The sequence below is a fragment of the Prionailurus bengalensis genome, chromosome B2 (genome assembly GCF_016509475.1).
Source record: "Prionailurus bengalensis isolate Pbe53 chromosome B2, Fcat_Pben_1.1_paternal_pri, whole genome shotgun sequence".
Taxonomy (NCBI): Eukaryota; Metazoa; Chordata; class Mammalia; order Carnivora; family Felidae; genus Prionailurus; species Prionailurus bengalensis.
Window position 1 is genome coordinate 100,068,826 of NC_057349.1, and position 18,426 is coordinate 100,087,251.

At 39.2% G+C, this 18,426-nt stretch overlaps 1 protein-coding gene across 1 annotated transcript in view; it reads left to right on the plus strand.

Moving 5' to 3' along the window:
- The window catches only part of SLC16A10 (solute carrier family 16 member 10), a 116,256-nt gene that overhangs the window by 73,011 nt on the left and 24,819 nt on the right, over nucleotides 1–18,426 (plus strand). The window contains exons 2-3 of the mRNA XM_043592121.1: nucleotides 1,707–1,851; nucleotides 4,285–4,750. Coding sequence (XP_043448056.1) covers nucleotides 1,707–1,851; nucleotides 4,285–4,750 — 611 coding nt within the window. The remainder of the gene's footprint in view (nucleotides 1–1,706; nucleotides 1,852–4,284; nucleotides 4,751–18,426) is intronic.

Consider the following 18,426-nt stretch of genomic DNA (forward strand, 5'->3'; position numbering starts at 1 on the left):
TTTCATATTAAAAAAAAAGAATACACTTATCATGATGAATCCTGAGTAATGTATAGAATTATTGAATCATTATGTTGTACACCTGAAATTAATAGAACACTGTATGTTAATTATTGTTAAATTTAAAAAAATATTGCTTTGTTTGTACAGTCTCTTCATTGTGTTCTAAGAACATAGTCTCCTTTCTGGTAAGGTTAGGAAGAAGATCAAAATATGACTGATTAAAATATGCATAATTTAAAATGTAAGAAGGCAAAGCATTAAATTGTTAGCCTGATAAAGTCTTCTTTTTGTACCCCATTATGAAGAAGTGATCATTTACATAGGGTCTGGACTTACTTCCTTTGCTGAGGAAATATACTAACTAGTAAACTTTCGGTTTAGAGGAAGGAGCTTTAGAGATCATCTGTTCCAATGTATAAGACAGACAATTTGTTGTTGTTAAAACTCTAAATCATTAAGGTCTTCTGTGCTAGATATTGAGGTTTAGATATATTTTCCCTAATTCTTAATAATTCTGGAAAGGTATGTGTTAGATCCCCTTTCGAGATAAGAAAACAGACTAAGCAGAAGTGACTTGCTTAAGGATGTATTGTAGTTATAGGGCCAAGGGATTTGGACCCAAATCTGTCTGTTTATTAGCCCATGCACTTAGGTCCCATTAGTTTATTATACTTTTTAATTAGAATTTATAGACTTAGTATCTTGTGAGATCACTTGTTTCTTTTGCACAAAATTGTAATTTATATTCAGTATTTCTCTGTTATTGGTTCCCTTTTGTTTTGGCTTTTACAGAATCAGAACAGGAAATTATGACTTTTGATTCAAAATGTTTTATGTTTATATTTTTTGAGAGAGTGTGCACATGCAAGTGGGAGAAGGACAGAGGGAGAGAGAATCACAAGCAGGTTGCACACCATCAATGAAGAGCCCTATGCAGGGCTCAAACCCACAAACCGCGAGATCACGACCTGAGCCAAACTCAAAAGTCAGACGCCTAACTGACCGAGCCATTCAGGTGCCCCATGACTTCTGATTCTTAAGTTTTGTTTTTATTTTTAATTGTGACAGATAACATACTTTCGGAAAAGAAGATAAAATGTGTGTGTGGTTTCATCAATAAAGGGATACCCAGTAACTATTATCCAGGTCAACAGATAGTCGACCTGTGTATGACTTGATTGCCTTAGCACAAGAACTAAGCCCAGACTCTAGGCAGATGTTCAGTTCTTAACTATTGGTTCCAAATGATTATAATTCTGTTTCCTCCCCCTAAGCGTTAACCACTATCCTGACTTCCAGTGGTCATCATTTCTTCGCAGTTTGACCACCTAAGCATGCATTAGTAAATGTATCTAAATTTTTTTAAATGACTTTCTTTCCATAGACTAGAAGTTGCTTAAAACCATAGATACCAGGTTAGAGATTAATAGAGTTTGGGTCATAGAAGAGTGTTTGATTTGATTACGGAAACAAACTAAAAATTCAGTTAAACACAAATAATTGCTGTGCCAGTTATAATTAGTATTGGTCAGTCCTTTGGGCTGTGATTCAGATCTGTTTCTAATTTATTCCAATTTCTTCCCATTCCAAAAAAGTAGTAGCTTTTTTGTACTAATGTTATTCTAAATACATATTATATCCTATGGGATAACTACAGATGCAGTTTGCCATAACATAATGTCCCTTTTGTCCCTCTTTTACAGCGTGGGTAAGTTCTCTGTCCATGGGGATGATTTTCTTTTGCTGCCCAATAGCCAGCGTCTTCACAGACATGTTTGGTTGTCAGAAGACAGCTGTCGTGGGTGCTGCTGTTGGATTCATTGGACTCCTGTCCAGTTCTTTTGTAAGGTAAGGACTTGGTTCTTTTTTTTTTTTTTAATTTTTTTTTTCCAACGTTTATTTATTTTTGGGACAGAGAGAGACAGAGCATGAACGGGGGAGGGGCAGAGAGAGAGGGAGACACAGAATCGGAAACAGGCTCCAGGCTCCGAGCCATCAGCCCAGAGCCCGACGCGGGGCTCGAACTCCCGGACCGCGAGATCGTGACCTGGCTGAAGTCGGATGCTTAACCGACTGCGCCACCCAGGCGCCCCGGTAAGGACTTGGTTCTTCATGCTGCTTTTCAAGAACTGTTAGATACCATAAAGTTGTGCTTTCAGAAACTTTGCTGTTTACAAGGAAAAAATCCTCTTTTCATTGCGTAAGCTTTAAGCACTATGACTTACACAGTGTTATCCATGGCAGCAAGTCAGAGAGCTTCATAATTTGAGTGCTTTTGTTTGCACCTCTCTCATATTTTTTATTCAGTTGCATTTTTTTTAACCCACTGATCAAAAGCTATCAAGCTTTAAGGGGAGCGAGGGGTCACGTGGTATAAATTCCAGGTGTCGAACAGTGGACTCACTTTCCTATAGTTCAAGTTCAGCTTTCTTAGGAAAGCCTTCTCTAGCAACTCCAGGTCACATCACATCCCTTCTCGGGATCCTCTTTACACACATGGTTGATATTTACTGATGTACACTGCACTTTTCCAGTTGTCAAACTTCAACGATTTGAACCAGCTGTTACTGAGGTGAAAACTTAGAAGTGAAAGATGCTGAGCAGCATTGAAAATGCCATCATTTGTGCTTATGTGCTTTACTCTGTAGGAGACATGCAAAGCTTAATATCACGCAGCACTTAGTATTTAAAATAGTGCCCAAGAGAATGTTTCCAGTTTATATCCATGGCTCTCAGGTTTTCCAACTGACAGATTTACAGTACTGTGACATATTGTATAGATACAGGTGTCCATGATTGTACCGTGTTGTCAATACTGTTTTTAATATATGTTTTGAAAAAGGCAGAGAAATGTACAGTGGATTTAGATTTTTCCTTTAAAATTGTTAAATAAAAATAGCACCTTAAGTAGTAAGTTGCAGTTATCTTGAAAACTACTTATGTGGAAAAACTGAGGCACTGAGGCAGAATGAATGAAGCATTTTGTTCTATATTGTTTGGGTAGATGTCTTGTTTCACAAAGATTATGAGTAGGGTGTTTTTTACATGTTTAATATTTTTTTCGTCAAGTACCTGGAACCTATGGCTGCTGAATATATGTTTATGGAATAGAGTGGAGATTGAGTAGAGGGTGATCAGAGTGAAGTAAAATTAACCTGGGAAAACCTAGGAGTGACTCTTGAGCCTCATTTGGAGATTGTGCTCGCTGTGGACTAATAATGGGGGAAGGGCATCTCAGAGAAGATTGCCAACCTGCCTTGATTTTATCAGATTCTAGAGTTCCTTATGATTACCTTAGCATATTGCTAGACTAGTGTTATTGTTCAAATTTTAATTATTAACCGACTTTATCTGTCTTAGTTTCTAATAAATAATTTGCCTTTGCTACTGAGATACAGCCTTTTGAATTGGGCTTTTCAAAAAGAAAAAAAATTAGTATTCTTTTACTCCTTACCTTAATTGTTTCAAAGAATGTAATAATATCCTTGATGTTCCTAAGAGATATGTAATTAAGTTATTTGGTGAAACTATACAATTCTCAATCCTTTATTATTGTTTTGAGGCATACGTGGCCTTAAAACTTACAAGGTGGGATCACTAATAACACACTTCCCTTCGTCTTCCGGCAGTCAGAACATGGTCTCTTGCTGTCTTGCACAATGCTGAGAGCCGTGCAGTACAGGGGCGAAGGTTGGTCCACAGCCGTTAGGCCAGCAGAAATGAGACACAACTGCTTCTCTGTGCAAGTGTTTCTGACATAACCTTGGGGAGAAAATATCAAATGCAGCTTTTCCCTTGAATAGATTGCTTAGTAAGTGTCTGGGAAGTCTCAATAAAATAATGAGTTTTTATAGTAAAATTATAATTTTCAAAAGCTTTTATTGAGACTAGGTTTTTTTGTTCGTTAGTTTAATCACTGTCATTTTACTGAAGCCCTTCCTGGCACTGTCCTTTCTGAGTTGTGGAGAGCACAACAGTTCTGACTGAGTGCTGCACGGTTCACCTGGAATCCATGAAAAGAGGAAGAGGAACAAAATCACTGATGGCCTTAATGGTCATTTTTCACATAGTTGAGGCATTTTATTATCCATTCAGATGACGTGAAAATATTTTTAGTGTCATATTCTTAGCATATTGAGTTTTTCACCTCTTTCTGTTAAATTTTTATTTGTGTAAAATCGGTTGAAGAGCTAAAACCCACTCTTACTAGAAGGTTTTATTCTACCAAGCACTTGATAAAAATAATGAAAGCTGCTTTCTCTCTGTTTCATCTCCCCACAGCTCCATCGAGCCTCTGTACCTTACCTATGGAATCATATTTGCTTGTGGCTGCTCCTTTGCATACCAGCCTTCGCTGGTCATTTTGGGACACTATTTCAAGAAGCGCCTTGGACTGGTGAATGGCATTGTCACCGCGGGCAGCAGCATCTTCACAATTTTGCTGCCTTTCCTTTTAAGGGTTCTGACCGACACCGTGGGCCTCTTTCACACACTGAGGGTCCTCTGCATCTTCATGTTTGTTCTCTTTCTGGCTAGCTTTACGTACCGACCTCTTGCTCCAAGTGCCAAAGATAAAGAGGGTGGAACCAAAGGAGGCAACAACAGATTCTCCCTCTTTTCCAGGAGGAAGTTTAGTCCTCCAAAAAAATTTTTCAATTTTGCCCTCTTCAAGGTGACCGCTTATGCGGTTTGGGCAGTTGGAATACCGCTTGCACTTTTCGGATACTTTGTGCCTTATGTTCACTTGGTGAGTATGCTTCTCCGGCTTTGCTGGTAACGGGTATTGTTATTTCATACAGGAAAATTTCTTAGAAGAGCAAGATAGATCACGTGGAGGTTGGTCTTAAACATTATCCTGGTTGTAATTCAGGGACTCTTGAAATTCAAGGTCCCTTAAGACGAGGTCAACACATCCATCAGATCATTAAATAGAGGATAGGTTTTGTGGTGTGCTTTTGGAATTTAGAAAATTGCCAAACCGTAAAAAATGGAAAAAAAACTTAAAAAAAAAAAAAAAAGGAAGGCTAAAATACAGGAACAAATGTCATCAATACAAAAAACTTAGTTGGTCACTTTTTCTTTAAGTAGCTTACAAATCATAATCAGGGACAAAGATGGGGCAATGATTTTGCCCACATCAATAAATTATTTTTTGACAGAATGGTACAGAAATTAGGTAGGCTGTAAAAGCCAAATGGTCTTGACACAAAGAAGCATTACACCTACTTGTGGGATACTTCTGGGAAACTGGGGATTTTATTCAGAGGATTATTTGAGAAATGTTAGTTAGCAATTTCAAATGAGGGGAGAGCAAAGATTTCATAGGAGATTTAGAATTCAAGTACTCAAGCAATTTATTTTGTTTATTTCTATCACAAAGGCAAATTTAAGCCTCTTTATACTGAAACAAGAATAGGCAGTGTCTAAAGTATCTTCCCCTGGCAAAATTTGCTCTAAAGTGCTTATTACGTCCCTTCCTTTTTTCTTGCTATTGTGGCTAAAAATATATTTATAGTTCAACATAGTTGATAAGTGACAAGCAAAATGATGCAAAGGTACATCCTTCTGTGGTATGTATACTGTGTAAGAACTTGGATCTTTTCTAGCTCTTAGTCTTCTTTTGGATGTTTGTGTAACTTTTCATTAAAGTTTCGGTGGAAGTTGGTAACACAGCTCAAGGATTTTTGGGCTCAAGCGGTCAGCTTGTAAACTATGACATCAGTCCTTTGTGGTTTCCTATGCTTAGTCCAGAAAAGAATTAAGTCAAGGAAACAGGAAGAGAAATGGTAAGCAGTCCTGGATCTAGAACTAATTTTGATTTCTCTATTCTCCTAATTCCTGTTTTGCCAGAGGTGTTGAAGAAGCACTGGGGTAACCAATGGGAGGCAGGGAAAAGGACTGGTTTTTAGTACTCTGAGTCACTCGGCATTTTGCAGAGACTGAGGTAGTAGATAAAATGACCTCATATGTGACACCTGTCACATATGTAGTGTGTGACTATATCTTTTTTTTTTTTTTTTTTTAGTATGTGGCTACATTCTGACTTCACAGTCCATTTTTACCCTTTTAGGAAGGCATATCTGAACCATCTGAAGCTTTTTTGTTGTTGTTGGAATATAGATCTGTTGTGGGAGGATCTACTTTACCAACTATCTCTTCTATAGCTTCTAGAGTTAAAACATTTGTGGTGTCCTTTTCATAGATGGATAGATTTTTTTAAAGAAATTCTCTTAGGGGGGTGCCTGGGTGGCTCAGTCAGTTAAGCATCCGACTTCAGCTCAGGTCATGACCTCATGGTTCATGAGTTCGAGCCCTGTGTCGGGCTCTGTGCTGACTTCTCAGAGCCTGGAGCCTGCTTTGGATTCTGTGTCTCCTTCTCTCTCTGCCTCTCCCCTGCTCACGCTCTTTCTCTCTCTCTCAAATAAATAAACATTAAAAAAAACTTAAAAATTCTCTTAGGTACTACTACAAAGTGAGCGCACACAGAGAAATCAGTATCTCAGTTTTTTTTTTTAAATAAAGGTTTTCTGCAACTTATGACTGATTTTTTTTTTAATGTTTATTTTTGAGAGAAAGAGGCAGAGCGTGGGCAGGCAAGGGGCAGAGAAAGAGGGAGACACAGAATCTGAAGCAGGTTCCAGGCTCTGAGCTGTCAGCACAGAGCCTGATGCAGGGCTCCAACCCATGAGCTGTGAGATCATGACCTGAGCTGAAGTCAGACGTTTAACCAACTGAGCCACCCAGGCGCCCCTGTTTTGTTAATACCAGACATTTACCAAAGGACAAGTGGTGGGTGACTGTCTAGTTATTCTTGTAACATTTATAATTTGTAAATTAATTTTACATATGTTATTTCATCTGACCTTTACAAAAAACCTGTGACATAGGCAAAATAATATTAGTCCTTACTGTGTAGGTTGGAAAACAGATCCATCATTAGCAAAGATGTTAAGTGACTTCTTCATATTCAAAAATGTTAAGTGAAGTGAGTATGCCTAAGGAAATTTGATAAATATATTATTGGTCTTTTTCTCTTTTTTTTATATGAAATTTATTGTCAAATTGGTTTCCATACAACACCCAGTGCTCATCCCAACAGGTGCCCTCCTCAGAACCCATCACCTACCCTCCTTGCCCTCCCACCCCCCCCATCAACCCTCAGTTTGTTCTCAGTTTTTAAGAGTCTCTTATGTTTTAGCTCCCTCCCTCTCTAACCTTAAAGTAAATCAAATTTCATAGTGAGTGATGAGTTAGATGGTATTCTAGATATTATTGTCATCAGGAGGCTGTAAATCAGATAGTACACAAAACAATAGGGTCTCTGTTAACTCCAATAACAAACCAGGTCTTTTTTCTGCTGTCCTTCCTTCCAGGCATGTTTTCTTAGAAAATGTATTGATATTTTTCATTTGTGATTTTTCGCATTGTCGAACAGTTATAACACTAAAAGCTGTGTTGGAGACGAAACACCAGACAGTTGCGGGCTGTTGCCATGCGGGCTGTTGGAGTCTCGTGTTTAATGGGTGCACCAAGTTGCTTGCTCGTGTTGTAAATTAAGGTTTGGATTGTGGATGCTTGCTTAATTCAGGCTTCATGGATCCAGCCTTCCCCTTAGAGGAGGAAAAGGTGTCTTACATCTTTCCAAACACAAGTAGATGATATTCAATTCACATTAAACCCTTTGTTGTGTATTGAAGGGAACACACACAAGGTATAAGAACCTGTCGAAAGAGGATAAAATCTAGTAAATATAATAATAAGAGCTGTTGTATAGTTTACAACTTTTACATACATTATCTTATTTCATCTTCACAACAGGGGGTACTTGTGATACAACATCTTTATTTCACTGATAAAAAGACTGAGGCACCAAGAGATTTAAAAACTTGTCTAGGGTCACAAAAATAGTTACTGGTAATTACTGGTGTGGCATTTCTATTCCAGAGGCAGTAGTGTATATTGGGTCAAGGTAAGGGCTCTGCAGTAAGACAGATCTGGGTTTTGTCCCTAACTAGTTGCATGACCTTGAGTAATTCTTGTGAGCATCAGTTTCTTCATCTATAAAATAGGGATAAACCCAATTGTGTAGAGTTGTAAGGATTAGAAAAAAATGTATGTAAAGCATCTATCCAGTCCTGGTATAAAAATGAGAATTAAAGACAATGTGATTGCTGATTGAGTGGCTTTAAGTGAGGGCTATAGAAGAGTCAAAGGAGAGAGATGATACCCATTTGGAAAAGGGCTTAGTAAAAGCTTCCCAGGATTGGAGTTGAGCCTTGAGCTTGAGGTTGGTGTTACATTCAGATCCCCAGTCAAGCAGGGAATTAATTTATCTAGGTCTTCTTTGAAGATCCAGAAGTACAATGAAGTGGTTAGGTTAAAAACTCTAAGATTTTTACCTGCTAGGCTGTACATGAGACTTGAGAGAAAATATGCATGCTCTGTGTCAGTCTTGCTCTTGAAGCAGGGTTGGAGGTTTTCTCTTTTAGTAGTTGACTTTTATTTCTTTATTTTTTTAATGTTTATCTTTGACAGAGACAGAGCACAAGCAGGGGAGGGGCAGAGAGAGAGGGAGACACAGAATCTGAAACAGGCTCCAGGCTCCCCCAGCTGTCAGCACAGAGCCCGATGCAGGACTTGAACTCACAGACAGCGAGATCATGACCTGAGCTGAGGTCAGACGCCCAACCGACTGAGCCACCCAGGTGCCCCAGTAGTTGACTTTTAAAGATGAAGAATCCTATTGTTTCCTGAAAGCTGTGAAATGATTTCTCTTTTAGGCCTACCCACTTACAGTCTCCACTGTGAGGGTACAAATCTTCTAGATCAGTTTAAGTGAGGCCTAACTTTCTAAATAAACATTCCTATTGGCAGCTGCTTCAGTTTTTATTATTTGCCCCTTTTGCCTGAGAGTTGTTTTATGTTATTTTCTGGGCTACACATTTATGGTTTCTCCTTATCCAGTTCTTCGTTAGCTTCCAAAAGTATGACACTCCTAGTTTTTGTCCTACTTCTCCATCACTCTTTAGTTTCTTTGCTGGTTCCTTTTCCACCCTGACTCTTCATATCAGTGTGTTCCAGGGCCTGTCCCTGATCTTTTTATCTACTCATTCCATTGGTGGTTTCTTCCAGTCTCCAGAGTCCAAACATCTTATCTATGCCGGGGACTCTAAATTTGTATTTCTCACCCAGACCTCTTTCCTGAATACTCTGCCAGGCTTTGAGAACCAACTGCCTACTTAGTATCTCCACCTGAATGACTGCTACCTGTTTGAGATTTAATATGTCCAACCCTAAAGTCCTGATCTTACCCCCTCACAAAACTTCTCTGCCCCCCAGCAGTCTCCATCGCAGGAGATGGCAATTTCATCTTTCTAAGTGATTGGGCCCCAAACCTTGGAGTCATCCTTGGCTCTTCTTTCTTTCATATTACACTCCTGATCCGGTCTGGAAATGCTGGTGGTTCTCCTTTCAAAATATATCCAGGATCTGGCCACCTTTCATTATCCTCACTGCTACACCTTAGACCAGGCCATCATCCCCAGCCTGGATCACTGCGGTTGCCTCACAACTGGTTTCCCTGCTACCTTCCCTGCCTGCTGCAGTCTGTACTCTACACAGAAGCCACCAGGGTTCCTTCAATACATAATTCACTCTGCTCAAAAATCCTTCAATGGCTCTCCATTTCTTTGAGAGTAAAAACTAATGTCCTTATAGTGGCCTACAAGGTACTCCATGATCTGGCCCCTCCTGCCTCTCTGATCTCATCTTGTATCTTTGCCCCCCTTGCTCACTCTGCTCCTGCCACACTGTCCTTTTTGTTATTTACCCTTTTTTTTAAGATTTTATTTTTAAATAATTTCTATACCCATCATGGGGCTCGAACCCACAACCCTGAGATCAAGAGCCGCGCGTTCCTCCAATTGAGCCAGCCAGCGTCCCACTCTTCACCTTTTAACGAGACATACCCTGACCACCTGGTTACAACTCCCTCCTTCCTTCTCCCCTCCACAGCATTTCCAAACACCCTCACACTGCTTTTCCTTTTTTCATAGCACCCAATACCTTCTAACATATTACATAATTTAATTATTATGATTATTTTTGGCTATCTGTATATATGTATCTGCTAGAATATAAACCTCATGAAGCCAAGGGTCTTTTTTTGTTTCGTTCAGCAATAGATCCTAGACACCTAGCAGAAAGCACATTGGGTGCTTAAGTATTTGTCCAGTGACTGAATATATAAGTCTAAAGCGACATTATATAGGCAATTCATTTTCTCACCATTTTGATCTTTAAAATTCCCTATTTGATGCCATAATGATTTTCCACATATGTTTATATATTTTTCTCATTTTATAGGACATGATAGTATTCATATTCATTAAACAGTTAATAATTCAAACTCAGCAAACTTCAGAATAATCAACACTCATGCCATCTTTTTTTAAAGTTTATTTATTTGAGAGAGAAAAAGAGAGAGAAAACAAGTGGGGGGAGGGGCAGAGAGAAGGGGAGAGACAGAATCCCAAGGAGGCTCCACACTGTCAGCGCAGAGCCGAAAGTGGGGCTTGAACTTACAAACCATGAGATCATGACCTGAGCCAAAATCAAGATTTGGACGCTCAACTGACTGAGCCACTCAGGTACCCCAGTGCCATCTTTTATCTGGTTAAAAAAAATTTTTTTTGTAATGTTTTTTATTTATTTTTGAGAGAGAGACAGAATGCTAGAGGGGGAGGAGCAGAGAGAGAGGGAAGGAGACCCAGAATCGGAGGCAGGCTCCAGGCTCTGAGCTGTCAACACAGGGCCCGACACGGGGCTCGAACTCACGAACCGCGAGATCATGACCTGAGCCGAAATTGGACACCCAACCAACTGAGCCACCCAGGCACCACTCCAAGTGCCATATTTTAACGGAGAAAGTAATTTATGTGTTTTGCCCTGACCCACATCTTTATATGCATTATGTTGAAATTATAACTTGATAAATAGGAGAAATTTCTGTGTCTTTGTCACTACTGTAAGTATGTGGAAGGAGAGAATAGGAACGCTTGGTAGCCATCCCCATTAACTAGGAAAGCTAGACAGTTAGTGTCTGCCCTACTGAGTAGCGACTGAAAATCTTAAAGAGCCTTGGGTGGTGCGTGTTGGAACAGGGTTGGATGCAGGAGCCATAGTCTGACCACAGGTCTACGTAGCTTTGGTAAGACACAGGGCCACGTCAGTCAGATGACTGATAAATGCCTAAGAATGACAATGATAATGTAACTTTTCTAGGTAACATGAAGTACTCCATCCTCAATACGAGGATCATGATTTAGTTTTAATTACTTTCACATCTCTCCACCACTACTCATCTTGAAAAGCAGCTATTTAGTACCTGTGTTCCTTGACTCTAGAACATGGTAGTGGGGTTGAGTTTTAGTGTTTAAGCTTTCGACCCACATAGTTCTCTATCAGGGAGAAGATGACTGACTCGTGTCGTAATCTGCAATATATGTGTTGATTAGCCTGTTTTCAAAACTTCATGATAAGATAGGAATGTGTCAGTTTTGTGTCAGGAAGTAATTGTTCTCAAAAGAAACTTTGATCTGTAGAAAGACCCGTGTATCTGATACTGTGATCAAAGACACGGTCACGGTCATTTGCATGCTGACAGGACAATTAAGTGGACACCAAGTCCAGTGGTAATTGGGGACAAACAATTTATATTTTTAAACTAGGAGTGAAAATTTAAGACCAATATGCCAATAAACAGGGCATATAGTACCTCAAGAGACATTTTATAGCTTTGATTAATGCCAGATGTTCTCATGGGCCAATACAGAAATGTCACTGTTAGACCTCACTGGCCAGGGCCCTTCTCTTCATATTGTGAAAGCAGGAATTTTGTAAACCAGACCTCAGGGTGCTGAGCCATGCAAACAAGAACAGCATACATGCTTTCATCAGTTTGAGGCTTCATCAGAGGGAGATTCAGGGAGAATCCATAATGTATCAGGCATTTTCACAAAATCTCACATAACCATCACAAGGATGAGTGTATCAAGTGTATCAAAGTTAGGGCTAAGGAAATGACTGTGCTGAGTTCAACGTCACTCACTGAGTTATGCTCAGAGCTGGGATTTGAACACAAGTGTTGGAGTCTAAGTCTCATGTTCTTTTTATGAAAGAGTCTGCTGTCCCTTCATCAAGTCACCCCACAGATGGAGTGCTGCCTGTTATCAGGCCAAGTTTCCTTTGCCTTGGAAGTTTCCCTTCCATTCTCAGAACTAAGAACAGAGGCGTTGCTGGGCCAGTGCAGCTCTCAGAGCCTGCTGTGCAGCCATGGACAGGACCGTGGAGGAAACAGGCTTCTGTTCTGATGTGATGTAAAGGAGAGGGTGTCATGTAAGCGTATTTCCAGCCGTACGTCAACTCTTCTCATCTCTACTACATTGTCAATATGAGAAAACTGAATCGCTTTTCACAACCTGTGACAAGCAGAATAGGGAATATACACAGTTTTGCATTAGGTTTTGAGTTCTACAATAAACATTAAGCATAGCAGAAGAAAAAAATGGACAAATGTAAAAATTTACAAGATCCAGCCTCTTTTGGTTAACATAAGTACTATTACAGGAAAATGGAAAAAAAGTAAATTGCTTATATTTTAGAGTTATAAAGTATCCGTCCATCACTGATCATTAGTGTCCTGAGAAGGCCCTAAAGAGTCCTGGTGTTGGAAAGCTGTTCCCTCTCTCTTGTTAATGTCTAGTGTCACCAGGGTTTTTGTTTTGTTTTTAAGTATCTCAGGTTTTATTTGTTAAAATATACTTTTGAATAATTTCAAAATTTAACCATTATGTGGATATTTGCTTATCCCTCAATTGTTTGGATTAGTATCAAATTAAAGTTTGTTGAAGTTTGAAGGACCTAAATTAGCTGGTGAGGGTCCTATTGTGGTTTTTATATCAATTAGACGATGAATAGAAATAAAAATATTGTTTGAAGAATCTTCCCTTTGTGAGGCTATACTTGGACATTGGCTTTACCCCATATTTACTGGGTGATTCTGGCAGGTGGACAGAGTTGTCTGATCCATTGAGAGTACATTTCTGCTAATTTATCCTTATCTCCAAATTCTGGAGCATCTCTTTTGGAGAAGCCATTGTAGACACTAACTCCAGGATTACAGAGCAGAATAGGCCTTAGTTATATATTTGTCCTGAAGGGAAGAGTCTTTAGTGCCCAAAGCCAGTTTGAGGGATGCACATCTCTTATGTATTAGCCCCCGGACTGCCCATGCCACTGTCCATTTCCCCTTTGCTTTTCCTGCTTTCTGTCCCCGTTATCTGTATCTAGTTTTTTACAGCTCACTCATAATCAGGAAGTTTATATTCCTTTGTAACAAACTGGAGAAAAGCCCATTTACTGGTAGGCAGTGCCTGCCATGTGGAGGCAGAACTGCAAACATGGACAGCTGGTGTGCAGGTCCACAGGCCAGCTGTGTCTGCACCCATGTCTAATTGAACAGATTCATTCTTGGAGTAACACGGCAGGAACAGCTGCCGCGTCCAGAGCTCCGAGCATGTGGTTTAGGATTCAGCGTGTCCAGTCCTCACAGCCATGGAAGGATTTGCTTAAAACCACCAGTTTCTTAAACAAATGCAACATTTACTGATTTCCCACCTTTTTATTGACGTTTGACATACAAGAAGTTCCCACAAACGTTATCTTTCACTGGAGTCTCAGGGCCACACTGTGAGATAGGCAATCATGCAAGGCTGGTAGCTGGTATGGCCAGGGCTTGAGCCTGGCTCCTCTGAAGAGTGTGACTTTTAAATAAGATATTTATGTACCTGCAAAGATATAACAGTCATTTACGAGTTGAAAGGCATCGTATGGGTGATTTAGTTGCACTTTTTTAATGAGTAAAAAAGGAAACTAAAAGGAAAAGGAACTAAAGCACAGAAAGGTTAAGTTGCTAGCCAAAAGTCACATCGTTATAAAGCTGCAGAACCACTGTAATAACATCCAGGAGTATCCATAGAAAATAAGTGGATGCCTATTATAGCCTAAAATATAAATGTGTATATAGTAGAAATAGAATTTTTATTTATTTTTATTTATTAAAAAATTTTTTTTAGTTGTTTTTTTTTTTTAACGTTTATTTATTTTTGAGAGAGGGAAACAGAGTGTAAGCGGCGGGAGAGAGAGAGGGAGACACAGAATCTGAAACAGGCTCCAGGCTCTGAGCTGTCAGCATAGAGCCCGACGCAGTGCTCAAACTCACAGACTGTGAGATCATGACCTGAGCCAAAGTCAGACGCTTAACCGACTGAGCCACCCAGGCACCCCAGAAACAGAATTTTTAGAGGAATGACATAGTTTTCTCACGAAATGTAACCCTAGTCAACTCATAGGATTCATTTCCTAGTCCAGGGTTCCTTTGCCATTTTGACACATTTCAGTTCTTCAAAGTTGCCAATGGCAGTTATCCTGGTTTTGTTTTATTTTTTCTTTTGCTGATCTATTTGGAGCTCAGGGTCGAGGTTGTTGAGCCCAGAGAGTGCAGAGAATGCAGACTTCACAGTAGGATCCTTATAAACCAAAGGTTATTGTGCTTTGGGCCAGGACTGGGCTGCTGAGCTGATCTCTCCTGCTGCATTGATCACTGATCACGGTAAGGTTCTGACAGGAGAAAAGCCTTGGGGCTCATTACAGCCATGTGGGTGACGGTTGCTGTGCTTTGGAAACATTTTTAAACTGATTTATGATGGAATTGTATAATCTGAAGAGTTTCCCTGTCAGTCTTGCTTGCACTATAATCAGGTTGCTGATATGGAGTTAATATTTGAATTCTGTTTTTAGTCTAGAGGCTAAAACAATAGAGACTAAATACTAGGGGCTAACATTTTAATTTTCTTCCTTCTTTTATTCTTGGTTTTGGTTTATTCTAATTATCTTTATGTTGATTGTTACTTTGACATTTATTAGCTATGCAGAATGTTTTGGTACTTTTCAGAATAAAAAGTAATCACATTGTTTTTTCCACCAAATTTTCCTTTAAAAATTTTTTTTAATGTTTATTTTTTGTGAGAGAGAGTACACGCATGAGCGTGGGGTTGGGTGGGGGGAGGTGGCAGACAGAGAGGGAGACACAGAATCAGAAGCAGGCTGCAGGCTCTGAGCTGTCGGCACAGAGCCCGATGTGGGGCTCGAACTCACTGACCACAAGATAATGACCTGAGCCAAAGTTGGACACTTAACTGACTGAGCCACCCAGGCAACCCCAAGTTTTCTAATTTAAGTACAGCTGACACTTGACCAATGCAGGGGTTAGGGGTACTGGACCCCCATGTGGTCAGAAATCTGCAGATAACTTTTGGCTTCTCCAAAACTTTACTAATAGCCCACCATTGACAGGAAGCTTTACTGATAATGAGCAGCCAGTTAAGACATATTATATGTTACATGTGTTATATAATGTATTCTTACAATAAAATAAGCTAGAGTAAATATTAAGAAAATTGTAAGAGAAGGGCCACATAACAGACCACATAACAAAAAAACTCACAAGAAATGTAAAGAGATATTCTTGTGTCAAATTTATAAGGCTGTTTTAAAATGAAAAATAAAATAAAAATTACATTTGACCCTTGAACAACATGGGTTTGAACTGTGTGGGTCCATTTATACACAGATGTTTTTCAATAAATACAGTATAGTACTGTAAATGTATTTTCTCTTAAGAGGCTTTTTAAAAATTTCCATTTATTAAGCAATCTCTACAACCCAACATGGGGCTTGAACTCATGACCCTGAGATCAAGAGTCATAAGCTCTACCAACTGAGCCAGCCAGGTGCCCCACAAACATACGCTTTTTGATTCATTTCTCACAGCAACCTTTTGGGAGGAAAGCAGTACTGATGTTGAATAGATTAAGAACCTTGAGGATCAGAGGTTTTATTTGCTCAAGGTAGCACAGTAGTGGAAGGGGTGTTACTAGAATTAGAATGGGTTATTCCCATTATTCTGCCAGGTTTTTTTTTTATTTTTCCCTTGCATGTGTGTGGCTTCCTCTAATTACAGCTCAGTTGAACAGATTCAAGCATTCATTCATTTGACAAATACTGGGTACCTGCTGGGTGTGAGGATGCAGTGGTGAGAACAGCTTGATAGATAAGTACACACATAAACACATAAACAAGGTAGTTTTCAAATAGTGATGTTTTCTTTGAGGAAAATAAAAAGAGATGAAAGGTAATGGTGGAAGGTCACTTCAGCGACAACTTTGAGGTGACAGTAAATTCTATGGATGAGGGACGGTATTAGCTATGTAGAGAATATAAAAGCAAGATTGCTTCCTATTGCCCTTGGGAAGCCTAGGACATAGAATCCCTCTAGTTTCTATCTTTAAGGCCAGCCAATGATTGATGATTCTTTTAGCCTACTTTTTATCTGGTGTATTATATTGAAATCTGCATGTTGAAAATTTTAAAATCTTGCACAGGGCCCAAGGATTGCTTTTTCTTCAGATACTTTACCCACTATGTATATTTTCTAAAAATACACTACTCTTCCTCAGTCCTTGTGGTTATTACATTAACGATGAGACATCTTCTCTCCTTCACTTTATCTCCTCTTCCAGATTTTTTCCAATGGTGTCTCTGCTTTTCTTGCCCTTCTAACCTTGCACTTATTTCCCTGCAGATCTCAACATCTGCTGCAATTTGACCGCTCAGGTTAGTGAAAATTTGCTCACTTATCAGTTTTGTGCCTTAGGCAGTATTCACCAGTATTCTCCTACTGAAGATGAATAAGGATCTTTACTTCGGGCGCTTGTACTTCATTAATGGCAGAAGTTAAAGAACTACAGAACACTCTCATCAAAACAAGCTAGTTGGGTTTGGTTTGTTTGTCTGCTTTTTAGTTTTTGTTTTGTTTTGTGTGTGTGTTTTTTTTCTCTTCCAAACTGTAATATACTAACATAGGAACTTGACAGGACAGAATACTGATCATTTACAAAGAAGTACACTAAGGCAGAGCTGCTGCTTTTAGTAAGACAATAAGTTATCATGTATTCCAAATTATATTTAGACAAAGACAAGTGTGTACAGGTAATTCAATTAGTTTTTAGGAGTGATGCATAATTTATATTCAGTACGAAAATTATCCCTAGAATGTAGGTTCCAAACTGCTAAGAGCTTTTGAAATTGTGGGGGAGAAAAAAAAAATCCACAGACATTTTTAAATACCAAACTAAATGACTTTAACTGAAAACCAGCAATAGTGTATTTTTGTCAAGCCCTTATACTATACAACATATTTGATTTTATTGATGAAAACTGAGTTTTTCTACAAAATGCACTGGGGAGTTCTGTGTGGGAATTGTCTTGATACCTCAGGAAATGGCAAAGAATAAACGGGTAAAGTAGACTGGATACTTCAAAGGGTAGGGACAGAGCCCCCCTCTTTGCCGCTCCATCCCCAGCACCTAGCCTGTGCCTGGCACTCAAAATATTTTTTGACCATTTCCACCCTGAGCTTATAGATTGGTTGAATTGCTAAAGTATGAGTTCTACTAATTTCTCTACTTATGCTTACTTCTTTTTCTAATAGCACTTTATGTTCTTTAAGTTCTTTCTTTCTTTTGGTCTTCACTATATAAACCTTGAAGGTGACAACAGTTTTATCTCCATCTTACATGGAAAGGCATTAGCTGGTTTAGAGACTTTCTCTGATCACACACATATAGTGACAGGGTGAGGTTTATATAATAGAAAAGTACCCTTATCTAGTTTCAATGTGGAGTAATGGGAAGATCTGGAAATGGGTGGTAAGAAGTACATAGTTAACCGTGTTGAGGCGAGGCGTTACCTCCTATGCCTTGTACCTTCTAGCTGCTTCCAGAAGATTGGGATGACTGAGGGTAACAACAGCCCAGAAAGTAGGCTAACAGATGGCCGTGCCAATCTTGACCCCCACATACATCTGTGGAGTTTAAAATATCACCATATATTGATTATTGAATTTATGAGGCATTTTAATAGCCTCAACATAAATCAGGTGTTCCTGTCCCTACTTAACTGTATTTCTACTTACGTGAACACGTGTTTTTTTCTTTTATGTTTCTTACTCAGGAGCTGCCTCAGGGATTTTTCACAGTTTTTGCCACATGTCTCTTGCTCATGCTCTTCAGCTTGCAAGACATTCTCAATCCTGGGATCAGGATTACTCTGTCCCTGTCCCACCTCTTCCTCGTGAGGTGCTTTCTAAGCTCGATATCAAGTTTACCTTCACAACAACCCTGTCACATATCTAGAGTAATATGTCAGACCCAGGACCTCCTTTTCTCTTCTGAAATAAAATAACTAGTTCATAAAAACTACCCATACACATAATTTAAAAAAATAATACCTTACTTTTAACAT